We start from the raw sequence: 16,121 nt of genomic DNA on the forward strand, positions 1-16,121 counted from the left end.
GGTAACGATTTCCAACTGGCTCTGTATAAAAGTTGCGCAGTGTAAAAATCAACAAGGTCATACAGTTTTAAAAGTCTTGATTGATAAAATAGATTGTTTGTATGATCAAGATATCCGGCTTTATGTAAAATTCTGACGGCTCGTTTTTGAAGTAAAAAGAGAGGATGTAGTGAGCTCTTGTAATTATTCCCCCAAATTTCTATACAGTAGGTGAAATATGGTAGTATTAAGGAGCAGTACAATAAATATCTACTGTTGTATCCTAATATATGTTTAGATTTATTTACGATTGAAAGACTTTTTGAGACTTTAGTTTGTATGTGTCTGATGTGTGGCTTCCAACTTAGTTTGTCATCGATAAAAATCCCTAAGAATTTGATTTCTGTAACACTTTCGATTAAGACATTATTTATTTCAATTGAGAGCTCTTTATTTGCATTGTAGTTTCCAAAAAACATCACTTTGGTTTTATCTAAGTTCAAAGATAATTTGTTGTAATGCATCCATAATTTTACTTTGTCTAACTCTGTGTTCACCACCTTGATAAGTTCCCTATGATTGTCTGTAGAATAGAATATGTTTGTGTCATCAGCAAATAATATGAGTTTCATAAGCTTTGATACATTGAATATGTCATTTATGTAAATATTGAATAGCAGCGGGCCTAGAATTGATCCTTGTGGGACACCACAACTTATCTCTTTGGTTTCTGATGTATATTCATCAATCTTGACAAATTGTTTTCTTCCCGTTAAATAGCTTTTGACCCAAGTTAGCGCTAGTCCTCTTATCCCAGACACTTCCAGTTTGTCAAGTAGGATGTCATGATTGGGAGTCAAATGCTTTTTTTAAGACAAAGAAAATTCCAGCTGCATATTTCTTTTTTTCCAAAGCATTTGTGATTTCCTCCACAGCATCAATGATAGCCAATGAGGTTGATCTGTTTTATCTAAAACCATATTGGTTTTCATTTATAATGTTGTGTTTTTCAATAAATGTCACTAATTTATCAATGAATATTTTTTCTAAAATGTTTGAGAATTGTGGAAGAAGAGAAACAGGTTTATAGTTTGTAAATTGGTGTTTGTCTCCACTCTTATAGATAGGAATCACTTTGGCTATTTTCATTTGGTTTGGGAATCTCCCAGTTCGTAATGATAAGTTACATATGTATGTTAGAGGCTTAGATACACTATAAATGACTTCTTTTACCACCTTCATATCTATATCCTTACAATCTTTTGAGTTTTTACTCTTGAAATTATTCACAATTGATATCAGTTCATTTTGGTTCACATCAGAGAGAAAGAGGTGTTCCGGGCATGTCCCACTGGGCGGAGGCCCCGGGGAAGACCCAGGACACGCTGGAGAGACTACGTCTCTCGGCTGGCCTGGGAACGCCTCGGGGTCCCCCAGAGGAGCTAGAGGAAGTGGCTGGGGTGAGGGAAGTCTGGGCATCTCTGCTCAGTCTGCTGCCCCCGCGACCCGGTCCCGGATAAGCGGAGGAAGATGGACGGATGGATCAGAGAGAAAGATTGAGTGTGGGATCCTTTCGATAGGTGGATTATTGTCTTTGCTAGTTTTGCATTTTGGAATTTCCGCTGCCAACTCTGGACCCACGTTTACAAAGTTGTTATTGAGACCGTTTGCTGCTACATTGATGTCATAGCTTTGACCCTTCTCATCAGTAAAGTAATCTGGATAAGTTCGCTTTTTTGTCCCATTTTTGATGATGTTATTTAATATTTCAAACTCGCTTTACGTTGTATTTATTTTCATTCAGTAGATTATTGAAGTACACTTTTTTACTGTAAGGTGTTATTTCAGTTAGTTTATTTTTATATGACTTATATCTTTGTTCAGTTTCTCTTGTCCTCTGTTTTAAGAATTTTTTATAGAGGTTATTTTTCTTTTTACAAGCATTTTGTAGACCTGTGGTTAACCAAGGGCATTTGGCAAATTTGTTCTTGAATTTATAAATTGGACAGTTCTTATTGTAAAGTGAGCTAAATATTTCTAAAAAACATTTATAAGCAATATCGACATCTTTCTCTCTGTACACAGAGTTCCAGTTTTGTCTGGATAAGTCATTATTTAGAGCATTCCTGCTTTTTTCTTTTCTTAACCTTTTGTAGACTGGTTCTTTTATAATTTTCTTTATCTTCACCTTGATGTCAAATAGTGAAAAAAACTGGTAAATGATCAGTTATGTCACATCATTAGTCCAGTCATATGAGTGCATTCTATATTATTTGTAAAAATATTATCAATATTTTTAAAAATAATATAGAATGCACTCATATGACTGGACTAATGAAAATATTATCAATAGGGCTGCACGGTGGTGCAGTGGTTAGCGCTCTTGCCTCACAGCAAGAAGGCCCCCAGTTTAAGTCCTGGCTGGCGGACATGAAAAACAACATCAATGGGGGACCTTTCTGTGTGGAGTTTGCATGTTCTCCCCGTGCATGCGTGGGTTTTCTCCGGGATCTCCAGCTTCCTCCCACCGTCCAAAAACATGCTACATAGGTTGATTGGCAACTCTAAATTGTCCATAGGTGTGAGTGTGAGAGTGAATGGATGTGTGATTGAGGATATTCTACCCTGCGACAGACTGGCGACCAGTCCAGGGTATCCCTTGCCTACGCCCAAGTGGCCGGGATAGGCTCCGGTAACCCCGTGACCCCGAAAGGGAAAAAACGGTTAAGAAGATGAATGAATGATGAATGCATGAATGAATATTATCAATAAGAGTAGCACTTTGAGTAGTGATTCTGCTGGGTCTTGTTAAGTTCACAGAACTTACATTACTTATTTCAGGGAGGAGTAGTAAATGAACTTGCATCCATGAATTTTCAGTAAAATGTTCCAGAGCAAGCCTGAAGATAAGGACATTTATTTCTAATTTGTATTTATCAATGAGACGTACAAATGCAACAGAGGAAGTATAACAAATCTGCACTATAAAAGAACAGCTCAGAAGATAAATATGTTCCTGTAAAAACAACTAGGTGGGAGTTAGACAGTTTACAGAATCATTTTTTGATTCATTTGCAGTCATGTATTAGTTTTCTCCATCGTTTAAGACACCATCCAACGTAAAAATGTGAAAAATGCTGGGACTCGGTAGACTTCTTTTCATCTTCCTCCAAAAAGAAAAACCCAAAACAGAAAGAGATCTTTCAGACTGAGGTCTTTCTGCATTCTTGCTGTGATGTCTGCAGGTGAGAGACATTTTTTTTCTTACAGCCCACGGTTAGAGAGTGTTTGCTATTCAGACGGCAGTGCTCTGGGAGAACTGTCGTCTTCCGTCTGTCAGAAAACTGAGCCAAACTTTATGATGCTTTTGTGAATCCCGTAAAAAAAACAAAAAAAGTCAAATAAGTAATAAGCTCAGTAAATATTCATTTACATTCAGTAAATAAGCATTCTGCTATGAGGCTCATATGAATGCAGTTCACGGGCAATATGCGGTATCTAACTGTGTCTAGCATTTTCTCCGTAATGAAGCTGGTGGTTTGGGTCTTGTGTAATGGATGACAATGCATTTTTGTAATTGCACCACCTGAATGATGATGGTCTGGGCGTTTGTTTTTAATCACCAAGGACAAGAGATAACAGCACATTTTTCTTCCTGGGCTTATTCCAAAAATGGAAAGCTTATCAGCATGATGAGAGCAGGCCGGCTGCTACATCCAAGACCAAGTTGCTTCTCTGTTAGGTTCTCCTTAGAAGAATGGGTCTTTTTCAATATTTAACCCTTGTGCCATCCTAGGCACTTTAACATTGGGAGTTGGGTCATCTAGACCCACTAGACAGTGCTCTGAACCTTTTTTCTTCAATGATTTGTGATCTTCACTGGTGTCCATGGATTACATGAAATCTTTCCACCTTTATCCACCTTTGTCATGGTAGGGAGGACACCTCAATGGAAGGGGGGGGTCATCTAAGATAGCACAAGGGTTAAAGAAAGCAATATTTCCTCCAGTAAGACGCACCGCGGTTCGAAGCTTCCACCGTACTATGTTCATCTTTGGACAGAGCGAACACCGTAACACCCTCCCCAGCCCACTAATCCGATGCTGCAGGAGGTCCGAAGCTCCGTAACGCAGAAGGTGGAAAAGCTGCTAGGCAGTCCTGAGAAAATGTGTAAACAATCATGTGAAAATGTGTTTCCATTGGTGCCCAGACAAAATAAAGGCTGATATTATTCCCACATATTTACATCCAAGATGCTCAATGTGGCATTGCCCGCACGGACTTTAAGTTTAAGTTTAAGCCTAAATGTTGAAGGCACGTATTAGCCTAATGCTAACGTTTTTTTCTGGGTCATGGCAGAAAAAAGCACTAGCCGCTCGGATTTAAAAAATTAGGAGCAAACAAGCCCTCAATAATAATCTAACAATAATAAACGCACATTTAGAAGATCGTCTCCTGCTGCTTCCCGCTGATTTTACTGTTTGAGGACAGCTGCAGCCCCATCAACTAGCACAGATTTCGCCATGCCAAACCTTTGCATTTTGCTGGTAGGACCAACAATGCGCTGATGCCTTGCCCCGCTTCCCCCCTGGCTGGAAATTAATTTATGGTATTGACTTTTATTTTTAATTATGCTCCAGAAATGCTTCCGGGAGCCGGTTTAGCTCGTGCTGGTTTGCGGCGCCTTCCGTCCGTGAAACCAGGGTTCGACTCCGGCTGCTCACTGTTCCCTTCTCTACTTCTGTGCCGGTCCCAAGCCCGGTTGCCTTGAGAGGGTTGCATCAGGAAGGGCATCTGGCGTAAAACATTGCCAAGTTTACCATGCGACTCGTTCGCTGTGGCGACCCCTGATGGGAGAAGCCGAAAGAGAAACAACATGCTCCAGAAATGCTTCCATTGTAACAGGGGCCAGAGGACCAATGCGAATATGAACTCTGTCAATGAACCCTTTCAGAACTACAATGAAAACTTCTAATGGTTAAATTTTCCATCCATCCATTTACAGAACCCCTCAATGTCTTTTCAAAGTCACCGGGTTATTTGAGTCTATTCCAACCACTGTTGGGCAAAGGTGGGGTACAAACCAAACAGGTTGCCAGTCTGCTGCAATCACGCCTCGGGACGATTTAGAGACACCAGTGAACCTATGAAGCATGTCTTTGGACTGTGGGAGGAATCTGGAGTGCACAGAGAAAACACTCACATGCACAAAGAGAACATGCAAACTCCACACAGAAAGGTTCCTGGTGGGGATTTGAACCAGGGCCTTCTCACTGTGAGGCAAGAGCCCTAACAACTGCCCCACTATGCAATTTTGTATAAGTAATCTAAGGTTTTATTTTAATCTAGCCACAGGGGTTGCAAGCCAGTTACTTCTGTGCCGGTCCCAAGCCCGGATAAATAGAGAGGGTTGCGTCAGGAAGGGCATCCGGCGTAAAAATTGCCAAAATAACCATGCGAATCATCCACAACACTTTAGACATACCGGATCGGTCGAGGCCCGGGTTAACAACGACCGCCACCGATGCTGTTAACCTACAGGGTGTCGGTGGAAATTTGACTACTGTTGGTCGAAGAAAGAGGGGAGGCAGAAGGGTCCGTGGCCAGAGAGAGAAGGGAAAAGGCAGGAACATAGGTTTGAGAATAGGGACTCTTAACGTTGGCACAATGACAGGGAAAGGCAGAGAGCTGGCAGACATGATGGAGAGAAGGAAGGTAGATGTACTGTGTGTGCAGGAGACAAGGTGGAAGGGCAGCAAGGCACGTAGTATTGGAGGAGGATACAAACTGTTCTATCATGGTGTTGATAGGAAGAGAAACGGGGTAGGAGTGATTCTGAAGGGGGAGTTTGGAAACAGTGTTCTAGAGGTGAAAAGAGTCTCAGACAGGATGATGAGCCTAAAGTTAGAAATTGAAGGGGTGATGGTGAATGTAGTCAGTGGGTATGCGCCACAGGTTGGCTGTGAGTTAGAAGTGAAGGAGAGATTCTGGAGTGAGTTGGATGAGGTCATAGAGAGTTTTCCCAGAGGAGAGAGAGTTGTTATTGGAGCAGACTTTAATGGGCATGTTGGTGAGCACTGCAAAAATTGACTGTCTAAATACAAGAAATTTAGACTTATTTTTAGATTATATTGTCTTAAAACAAGTGAAATTATCTGCCAGTGGGGTAAGATAATTTCACTTGATAAGATATCTTAAAATAAGAAAAAATATCTTGGCTTTTAGAAAGAGAGAAACAACTCAAAATTAGTAGTAAAATACTCATTTCAAGCACTATTTTTTAGGTAAAAAAGTCTCAAAACTAGTTTATAAATTCTTCTTTGACAGTTGTTTATTACTCACTTTGAGTAAAAAGACCCTAAAACTAGATAACCGTAAGAAGATATGCTTTTAATTCAAGAGTTATTATACTAGAATTAAGACTTATTGCTAGCTGAATTAAAGCTAGTATTGTGTAATTACTAGCTTTTGTAGCTCAAACCAAGACAAGAAAAATACAAGCATACAGGATTAGTATACTTAACAATATTTATTTATATTGCTTTTTTCAAAATTGCTTTGAATACACTGTTAACATAGAATACTTCTGCTTCTACAAATACAAAGAACTGCTTGAAGCATTTCAACATAAAATTTAACATAGGTTTACAGCTAAATCTTAATGAACGCTGATGCAGGCCATACTAGTAAATAATCTGAGGTTAAGAGAAATAAGAAAAAGAGTGTCTCTGGTTAACATCACCAAACAAGGCATTCATTTCTCACCGTGAGAGCTCTACCACTCAGTAAAAACGTTTCACTCTGCCAAAACTTTTTTTATGAACTTGTGGTGTCCCGCTCGTGAATATTGTCCTTCAATATTTCTGTCTGACTGACAAAGTAGGGTTGCCACAAACTTGGGATGGGTAAGATGGAAGGTGTAGTGGTAAGCCAACAGATAAAACAACCTATGGCCAAGATCTTCTTTGGCAAAGGTGGTGATGGGAGTTTCTCCACTTGCCACGAGACAGCAGGACCCATCAAAGAGCAACACCGGGCTGGAGAAAGATCTCTTCTCCAGGTATTTGGCAGGATCATCTGTTGGCTAAAGATAAAAATAATTAGGGTAAAACAGTTTATGTTGTAACTTTTACTAAAAATGTTTTGTTAGTAATAATGAAACATCACTAGGGTCGTATTTGCCATTTTGAAAATTAATATAATTTTTGTAGATGCTTGTATTTAGGCTTTTTTGACAACTATCATCCCTGTGCCAAAGAAACCATCACCATCCTGCTTCAATGACTACCGCCCCATAGCACTAACGCCCATCATCATGAAGTGCTTTGAAAGGCTAGTCATGTCACACATCAAGTCCACTCTTCCCCCCACCCTGGACCCCTTCCAGTTTGCATACCGACCCAAACGATCGACAGAGGACGCCATTTGTTCTGCTCTCCATCCAGCTCTCACCCACTTAGACAAAAAGGACGCATATGTGAGAATGCTGTTCATAGACTTCAGCTCCGCATTTAACACAATAATACCACAGCAACTCATTTGCAAACTGGACAAGCTGGGTGTTAACACCCCCATCTGCAACTGGCTACTGGACTTCCTCAGCCAAAGACCACAAACAGTACGAGCCGGCAACAACACCTCAAACACAATCATTCTCAACACCGGGGCACCCCAAGGCTGTGTGCTTAGTCCGCTGCTCTTCACCCTGCTGACACATGACTGCACAACAACCCACAGCACAAACCACCTTGTGAAATTTGCAGACGACACAACCCTGGTGGGTCTCATCACCAAGGGCGATGAGACCAACTACAGGGAAGAGGTGGATCTGCTGACAAAATGGTGCAGAGACAATAACCTCCTGCTAAATGTCGGCAAGACAAAGGAGATTGTTGTCAACTTTCAGAGGGGCCACACTCAACACCTGCCACTGATCATTGATGGTACTGCTGTGGAGAGAGTGAGCAGCACAAAATTCCTGGGGGTTCACATCAGTGAGGACCTCTCCTGGACCGCCCACACCACATCATTGGCAAAGAAAGGACAACAACGTCTCTACTTCCTGCGGAAACTAAAAAGATCAGGTGCTTCACCAGCCATCATGACCACATTCTACAGAGGAACCATCGAGAGCATCCTCTCCAGCTGCATCACTGTGTGGGGGGGCAGCTGTACACACAGCAACAGGAAAGCCCTGCAGCGCATAGTCAACACAGCCAGGAGAATCATTGGAACACCACTCCTCTCCCTGCAGGACTTATACATCACCCGCCTCACCCGAAAAACACTAACAATAATCAAGGATGCACACCACCCTGCACACAACCTGTTCAGCCTTCTGCCCTCAGGGAGGAGGTACAGGAGTCTCTGCTCCCGGACCACTAAACTCAGAAACAGTTTCACACACCAGGCCATCAGGATGCTAAACACCCTCTCCCCTCTCCACCTACCCACCACCCATATCCCCCCATGAACAGTGCTCAAACGAAACCCCCCCCCCCCCCCCCCCCCCGCTGCCTTGAGACACTGCCTTAAGTGCACTCGCACTTTTATGGCAAATTGCCTATGTTGTATATTCAGTGATGAAAGTCAGGTAAGGAAAAAATCCCTGAACTTTTCTTTGAGCGATATGGCGGGCACAGAGCGAAATTTTGGAAAAATACGTGGTCTTAGATGCATTCTGGTGCATTATGGCAGCTAGTTATTCACTTCTTTATCAAGAAACTAAGACTAATTGGAGCATCATGATTTGTCATTCAAACCATGGATATATGGAGAGTCAAACCCCTAGTTTGACTCTCCATTAAGGACTTGCTGGTCCTAAAAAAGAATTTGGAAAATTGCTCAAAGTAACACAATCCTACAATCTACGCTTTTCCTTAAAGCTACAAAACATACAATTGCTAAAATATAGTAACATCAAAGCCCCAAATGGCAAAAAGAACACCAGTAACTATGATATTCTATGAAAATACCTCAGTTATTTATACATTATTTCTGCTTTAGAAATGACTGATGTACATATCCACTTGCACTGTTTTCTCAAACTATAATTACATCAAAATATGGGATCTGCTTTAAACTTTAATTCTATAACATAATACATCAATTCTTTAACACCAATACTAAGTAATCTGGGAAATATCAAAACAAACATACAAACTAAGCTAAACATTGTAAACATTATTTTTTAAGGGAGTGCGGGTCCAAACCATCAAATACTTATAATTAATGTCAACTATACTGAACTAAATCATGGTAATTAGGAAATACAAATAAATTAGATAGAGAAATTTATTCAAAATAAAAACTGAAACTCAAAACTAAAATTGAAATTATTTCAAAATGTGGTTTTGAGATTATTTTACACAAAAAAGTATTTGACCTACACTACCTTAAAAATCTTTTTTTTCCAGCCAAGACCACTTCAATTTGTTTTTTATCGTCTTCTCACAACTGAGGTCGTGACCACGCTCAATAATGACGATGCCTGCCATTATTTTAACACAAATTTGATCGCAAACTCTTCAGATGTGTTTGTGAAAGTTTAGCGTGGGTCCGCCAGTTTTGGTCTCAAGGGAAGCAAGTCACGCTGACCACATGGTGCAGACAGAGCCAATCAGACCCGTCGACGCATCCGAAAGCAACTAAAACGTCCCGTCATTGGTCAATTAGGCCGGGAAGACGAGAGATGGCCACGACCATAGAGGAAGCGATCTGCGGAGAAATATAGAAAATAAAGCTAAAATTAGCTGATTTCAGACCATTTTTTAATCCGGAAAGCGATTTGTCCGTAGAGATCAGGTCTTTATTTCCCGGAAAGTACGTTCGGTTTGCTCAAAAACCCGGATTTCCGGGAATTCCCGGAAGACTTTCATCACTGTATATTGTAAATTGTATCTTTTTCTTTCTTTTTACTTATTTATTTTATTCTAAACGTATACTTTGTTTTTATTTTTCTTCTACTGAACAGACACGAAAGAGTAAGAAACGGATTTTCGATTCATTGTATGTGATGCACATGTGAAGAATTGACAATAAAGTTGACTTTGACTTTTTAGGTGTCATTAACACCATTTTGCATATCTAGTGGCAGAAAAAAAAAACAGAAATAAATGCTGGGATCCTCACATTATTCCTTCCAGTCTCTACCCACAGTTATTACAGACCATCAGAGACAAACAAAAATCAAGCACAAAATCAAAGTTTCAAATGGGAACAAAAACTCACCTCTAGAACATGCAGCAATGCTTCACTAGCATGTGCCAGTTTCTTAAGGGGTGAAGTTGGAGATGGGAAAAGCGTTGGGAGTGCTCTGAAGAGTGCAACGTTGTGTTCAACTAAAATAGAACAATATAATAGAATAACTCAGTTATTAACTTCATTTTCAGCTTAATGTTGAGTTTACATTAAATTGAATATCAGTTTGCATAATAACAACGCAATTCTGACCAACACCTCTGAAAACATTATGCAAAAAAAGACAGTAAAATGAGTTACCTCCACTTAAGTTCATGGGAGGCTTCAACACTTTTTTCCAAACTCTGTAAAACTGCACTAGTGAGCAGAAGTCTTCCCATCTGTCCTGTACTTGACATCTGAATTTGCCGTTTCCCATATCCTGGATCCACCGCAGCTCCTCCATCACATAAAACACAAGTAACATACAAAAATGCCTCCTTAGTAAAGATGGGCGGTGGGGGGAACAACCAATCAAAAACACAAGTAAATTGCTTACATGATGAAGCTCCTTGAAACATGGATATGCCTCCAGAATCTTTGTAGGTCTATCATCTTCTTTTAGGACATCACTTTCAATGAAGGCTTTTCTTGACTGAAATCCGAGGTCAAGGATCTGGCAGACAGCATCTTGGTTTGGTTTTGGTTCTCTATACATCTATCGAGGCTATCCGTTTCTGCCAAAATGAAAAATAAAAATCAGTGAAGATATCAGACATATTCTGAATTATACAATGGGTTTTAGCCGACATGAACTGTTATACTTCCATTATTTATTAGAGCAACATAAATGAGAAAGCATCTTACACTGCTGTATATAAAAGCTTGTTTACAATGTAAATGTAAACAACAATAGCTGTAATGTCTCAATATCAACAATATCAATATCCAATGGTATAAGGATAATTAAGGTAGGTCAAAAAAATAAGAAAAGGTAAAGCATTTTAAGTGATCACATAGAGGGCATAATTTTATTCCTGAAGGAAACAGCAAAACAACAACATATTTGCGATCTGAATCAAAGATACGAGTTCTTAGTGTCATAACCTTCTCATAACTTGTCTAATCCAAGTAAGGGAGGTATCATTGCAAAGCTAGTCAGAGAACTACATGAATTAAGGTTGATATCAAATCCATTTTTACTTCATTATCAACAAATAATAAGTAATTACGAATATAACCAAAAAGATTGTACAGTTCAATTAAGCTAAACAGATGCTGTGAGGCAGAGTTAACACTGAAATCTTCTTCATGGCATATATGTTTATAAAATGATCCATTTTTAGCTGACCAAAAAAACCTTTGGAAACAGATATCCTATTTACACTATTTTCCTTTTACATTTTAACTTTTCAAGTTAATAAATAAGAGAGATTCCAGACTCGTTTCCTGGGTTTGAACTATCATGTGGCTCTATGTGTAAAAATACTTTGAAGTACTTTCAAAAGTCATTATTGATTTTTATAAATAAATAAAACAATAATAAAACTGCTGTTTTATTTATTTATTATTTTATACCACAATCCAATAGTATTTCATTAAGCTACGTTTGCTCCTTTATGTTTGTAGACATTGGTTGCAGCCTATCAGTTTACTCAAAACCTGTCACATGACCTCATGTCCCAGCATTCACTTCTTGGACGGAGCCTTGCAAACGGGGGGAACAGCACCTGCTCGCTTTTGATTACTGATTAAATTTCCGGGAGGTGAAGATAACTACAACAAAAAATATTAGCCTGCATGTATAGTACGCACTGATCTAGTGACGCTCATTCATAAAACGGAGAAAACACTGCAGCCTCGCGTTCCTCTAAATGGAAGAAATTCTGGTGGCTAAGCTAGGTCATACGAACATGCCTAGAAGAGACGGAATGCCGCTCTGCTACTGGCTGCCTCGTCACACTTGTCGACTAGCTTGGATACCTAGCTGTCATTAGGCTTCGGGGAACAATATTTGTTCACATTGAGTGAAGTAATAATATTTAATAAAATAAAAATAGTCTCAGAAAAACTTACCGAACAGGCTATCAGAAGGGTCTGGTTCAAAGTGGCTGCTGCTTTTCCCTCTCTTTCCAACCGTCAGGACAGGCGCAACCAAATGACTTGAGGGGGGTGGGGGTGAGAGGGTTACCGCAAAACATGTACCTTTGTCCACAAAGTTGTATGATGTAATTAGAAGATATTATACACACTACTTTAAAACTCACCTCTATTATTGTTGTATGGTAATACTAGGGAAAATAAATTTTGTGTTATTTATGAAACCCTCCCGTCCCCCCATTCCCTTCTTAGCTGGTATTGACCGCAGGAGGAAAAGGAGTACCGTATGTTCATGTTATTTCAGACTTTGAGATAGTCCAGATTGTTTTTGCACCCGTTTTACCAATGCAGAGCGTATTAAGACTTACAAATCTGATTGAACAGCATCTGAAACGATTTAAGCCATTGTTTCCTTAGAAAACTGTAATTCCTAAGCAACACTGCCTTTGCATCTCCCTGTTAAAATTATTTATCTTGGTTGTTTAGACATATGTGTATTATGTTTGAGTCAAAGCACATTTTTTAAACAATGGTCATCTAAACTAAACTTCAGAAATGTCTGTTAATCACTTGTCAACCATAATCAGCTTTTTGAATGCTGTCAAAATGATATCAGCACAGAGCATCCCATATATTTTTACATGAGAAGGAGTTGGGCCTTGTCTCAGAAATAATTAATTTGGAACACATTACAGGAAAGATTGGAAGGTTTTGTGACAGTTGTGTTCTGTTACTGATTTGCACAAGGGTTATCCCTTTTTCTATCTATCTTAGATGACCCCCCCCCCCCCTTCCATTGACATGTTCTCCCTACCATGACAAAGGTGGAAAGATTTCATGTTATCCATGGACACCAGTGAAGATCAAAAATCATTGAAGAAAAAAGGTTCAGAGCACTGTCTAGTGGGTCTAGATGACCCAACTCCTAATGTTAAAGTGCCTAGGATAGCACAAGGGTTACAGAACAGGTATAGCAATATTACTTTTCTTAACAGCTTTGTTGCTGTTGCAGTGTTCAAGTCCACATGTTACTAGGTCTTGAAACAAGTCTTTACAGCTAAAAGTGGTCACAAAATAAAAATTCAAGCCTCTGCGAGTAATTTATCTTGTTGTACATGTAAAATGACTAATTTTAGCCTTTATAAAACTAGGTAAGAAATAAAAGACTAATAATCTTGTAACAAGATTAATAATCTAATGAATTCTTCTCTTGCATAGTAAATTATTCTTAAAACAAGTTTTAAATGATTATTGGACTAAATTTAAGATTAAAATTCTAGGTTAGAAACTTCATTTTTGCAGTGAGGGCAACAGAGGTGATGAGGAGGTGATGGGCAGGTTTGGTGTGAAGGAAAGGAATCTGGAGGGACAGATGGTAGTGGACTTTGCGAAGAGGATGGAAATGGCTGTAGTCAACACTTACTTCCAGAAGAGAGAGGAACATAGAGTGACATACAGAAGTGGAGGTAGGAGTACTCAGGTGGACTACATCCTATGTAGACGAGGTCATTTGAGAGAGGTTAATGACTGCAAAGTGGTGGTAGGAGAGAGTGTAGCCAGACAGCACCGCTGTGGTGGTGTGTAAGATGACTCTGGAGGTCAGGAAGAAGAAGAGAGGGAAAACAGAAAAGAAGACCAAGTGGTGGAAGCTACAGAAAGAAGAAACTTGTGAGGAATTTAGGCAGACGTTGAGACAGGTCCTGGGTGGTCAGGATGAGCTTCCAGAAGACTGGGAAACTACAGCAGAGATTATCAGGGAAACAGGTAGGAAGGTGCTAGGTGTGTCATCTGGAAAGAGGAAAGACGGTAAAGAGACTTGGTGGTGGAATGAGGAAGTACAGGAATGCGTCCAGAGGAAGAGGTTGGCTAAAAGGAAGTGGGATGTAGAAAGGACTGAGGAAGGTAGACAGGAGTACAAGGAAGCGCAGCGTAGAGTGAAGAGAGAGGTGGCAAAGGCCAAACAGAAAGCTTACGATGAGCTATATGACAGGTTAGACACAAAGGAAGGAGAGAAGGCATTGTACAGACTAGCCAGACAGAGAGACAGAGATGGGAAGGACGTGCAACAGATAAGGGTGATTAAGGACAGAGATGGAAAGGTGCTAACAACCCAAGAGAGTGTACAGAAAAGATGGAAGGAGTATTTTGAGGAGCTCATGAACGAGGAAAATGACAGGGAAAGAAGGGAGGAAGATGTGGTTGTTGTGGAGCAGGAAGTAGCAGAGATTGGAAAGGATGAGGTTAGGAAGGCTCTGAAAAGGATGAAGAGCGGAAAGGCCGTTGGTCCTGATGACGTACCTGTGGAGGTATGGAAGTGCTTAGGAGAGACAGCAGTGGAATTTCTAACGAGTTTGTTCAATAGGATTGTAGAGAGTGAGAAGATGCTTGAGGAATGGAGGAGAAGCGTTCTGGTTCCGATCTTTAAGAACAAGGGTGACACGCAGAACTGCAGCAACTATAGAGGAATAAAGTTGATGAGCCACACAATGAAGCTGTGGGAAAGAGTAGTGGAAGCCAGGCTTAGGAAGAAGGTGGAGATCTGTGAGCAGCAGTATGGTTTCATGCCCCGTAAGAGCACCACTGATGCCATTTTTGCTTTGAGAATGTTGATGGAAAAGTACAGAGAAGGTCAGAAGGAGCTGCATTGTGTGTTCGTAGATTTAGAGAAGGCGTATGACAGGGTGCCGAGGGAGGAGCTGTGGTACTGTATGAGGTCGTCTGGAGTATGACGGTGGTGAGATGTGCTGTAGGTCAGACAGAGGAGTTCAAGGTGGAGGTGGGACTACACCAAGGATCAGCTTTGAGTCCCTTTTTGTTTGCTATGCTGATGGACAGGCTGACAGACGAGGTAAGACAGGAATCTCCCTGGACAATGATGTTTGCGGATGACATTGTAATTTGCAGTGAGAGTAGAGAGCAGGTGGAGGAACAGCTAGAGAGGTGGAGGTTTGCTCTGGAAAGAAGAGGCATGAAGGTCAGTCGTAGTAAGACAGATTACATGTGTCTGAACGAGAGGGATCAAGGTAGAAGCGTTAGGTTACAGGGGACTGAGGTGAAGAAGGTGCAGGAGTTTAAGTACTTGGGGTCAACAGTTCAGTGTGATGGGGAGTGTGGAAAAGAGGTGAAGAGGCGAGTGCAGGCAGGTTGGAGCGGGTGGAGGAAAGTGTCAGGAGTGTTGTGTGACAGAAGAGTGCCAGCAAGACTCAAAGGAAAGGTGTACAAGACAGTGGTGAGACCAGCTCTGCTCTATAGGTTAGAGACGGTAGCAGTGAGACAGAGACAAGAGGCTGAGATGGAGGTAGCGGAGATGAAGATGTTGAGGTTCTCCTTAGGAGTGACCAGGTTAGACAGGATAAGGAACGAGTACATCAGAGGGATGGCTCATGTTGCCTGTGTTAGCGACAAAGTCAGAGAAGCCAGACTGAGATGGTTTGGACATGTTCAGAGGAGGGATAGTGGATATATTGGTAGAAGGATGTTGGAGATGGAGCTGCCTGGCAGGAGGGCAAGAGGACGGCCAAAGAGGAGATATATGGATGTCTTAACAGAGGACATGAAGTTGGCTAACGTTAGGGTAGAAGATGTTTATGATAGAGTGAGGTGGAAAAGGATGATTCGCTGTGGCGACCCCTGATGGGAAAAGCCGAAAGAGAAAGAAGAAGAATCTAAGGTTTTATTTTCCATCAATCCATTTTCTTCCACTCATCCAGGACCAGGCTGTTGGGGCAGCAGTCTAATCAAAGATGCCCAGACCTCCCTCTCCCCGGCCATTTCCTCAGCTCCTCTTGGGGACCCCAATGCATTCCTAGGCCAGCCAAGAGACAAAGTTTCTTGCATGCCCTGGGTCTTCCCCAAGCTCACTG

At 40.8% G+C, this 16,121-nt stretch overlaps 1 protein-coding gene across 2 annotated transcripts; it reads right to left on the minus strand.

Annotated features, from left to right (window-relative positions):
* Positions 1-6,484: 6,484 nt before the first annotated feature.
* On the minus strand, positions 6,485-12,945 carry LOC110017185. Of its 2 annotated transcripts, none has more exons than XM_023965422.1 (5): positions 12,235-12,945; positions 10,718-10,895; positions 10,480-10,618; positions 10,210-10,319; positions 6,485-7,063 (listed from the first exon to the last, which is right to left on the minus strand). In XM_023965422.1, the coding sequence occupies exons 2-5, from the start codon at positions 10,874-10,876 to the stop codon at positions 6,776-6,778; spliced, it is 696 nt and encodes a 231-aa protein (XP_023821190.1). In that variant the 5' UTR covers positions 10,877-10,895; positions 12,235-12,945; the 3' UTR covers positions 6,485-6,775. The 2 variants fall into 2 exon arrangements, with proteins under 2 accessions (XP_023821190.1, XP_023821189.1); XM_023965421.1 differs by having other exon boundaries at positions 10,480-10,627; positions 12,235-12,589.
* Between the last annotated feature and the right edge of the window lie 3,176 nt (positions 12,946-16,121).

Source organism: Oryzias latipes, chromosome 17 (genome assembly GCF_002234675.1).
Source record: "Oryzias latipes chromosome 17, ASM223467v1".
NCBI classification, from domain to species: Eukaryota; Metazoa; Chordata; class Actinopteri; order Beloniformes; family Adrianichthyidae; genus Oryzias; species Oryzias latipes.

Excerpts from the sequence above, each read along its gene's own strand:
- LOC110017185 (XM_023965421.1), bottom strand. The coding sequence starts at position 10,876 with ATGTATAGAGAACCAAAACCAAACCAAGATGCTGTCTGCCAGATCCTT. Across the intron at positions 10,628-10,717 it reads GTTTCAAGGAGCTTCATCAT|GTGATGGAGGAGCTGCGGTG; the intron begins GTAAGCAATTTA and ends CTTGTGTTTTAT. Across the intron at positions 7,064-10,209 it reads CATTGCTGCATGTTCTAGAG|CCAACAGATGATCCTGCCAA; the intron begins GTGAGTTTTTGT and ends TTTTATCTTTAG.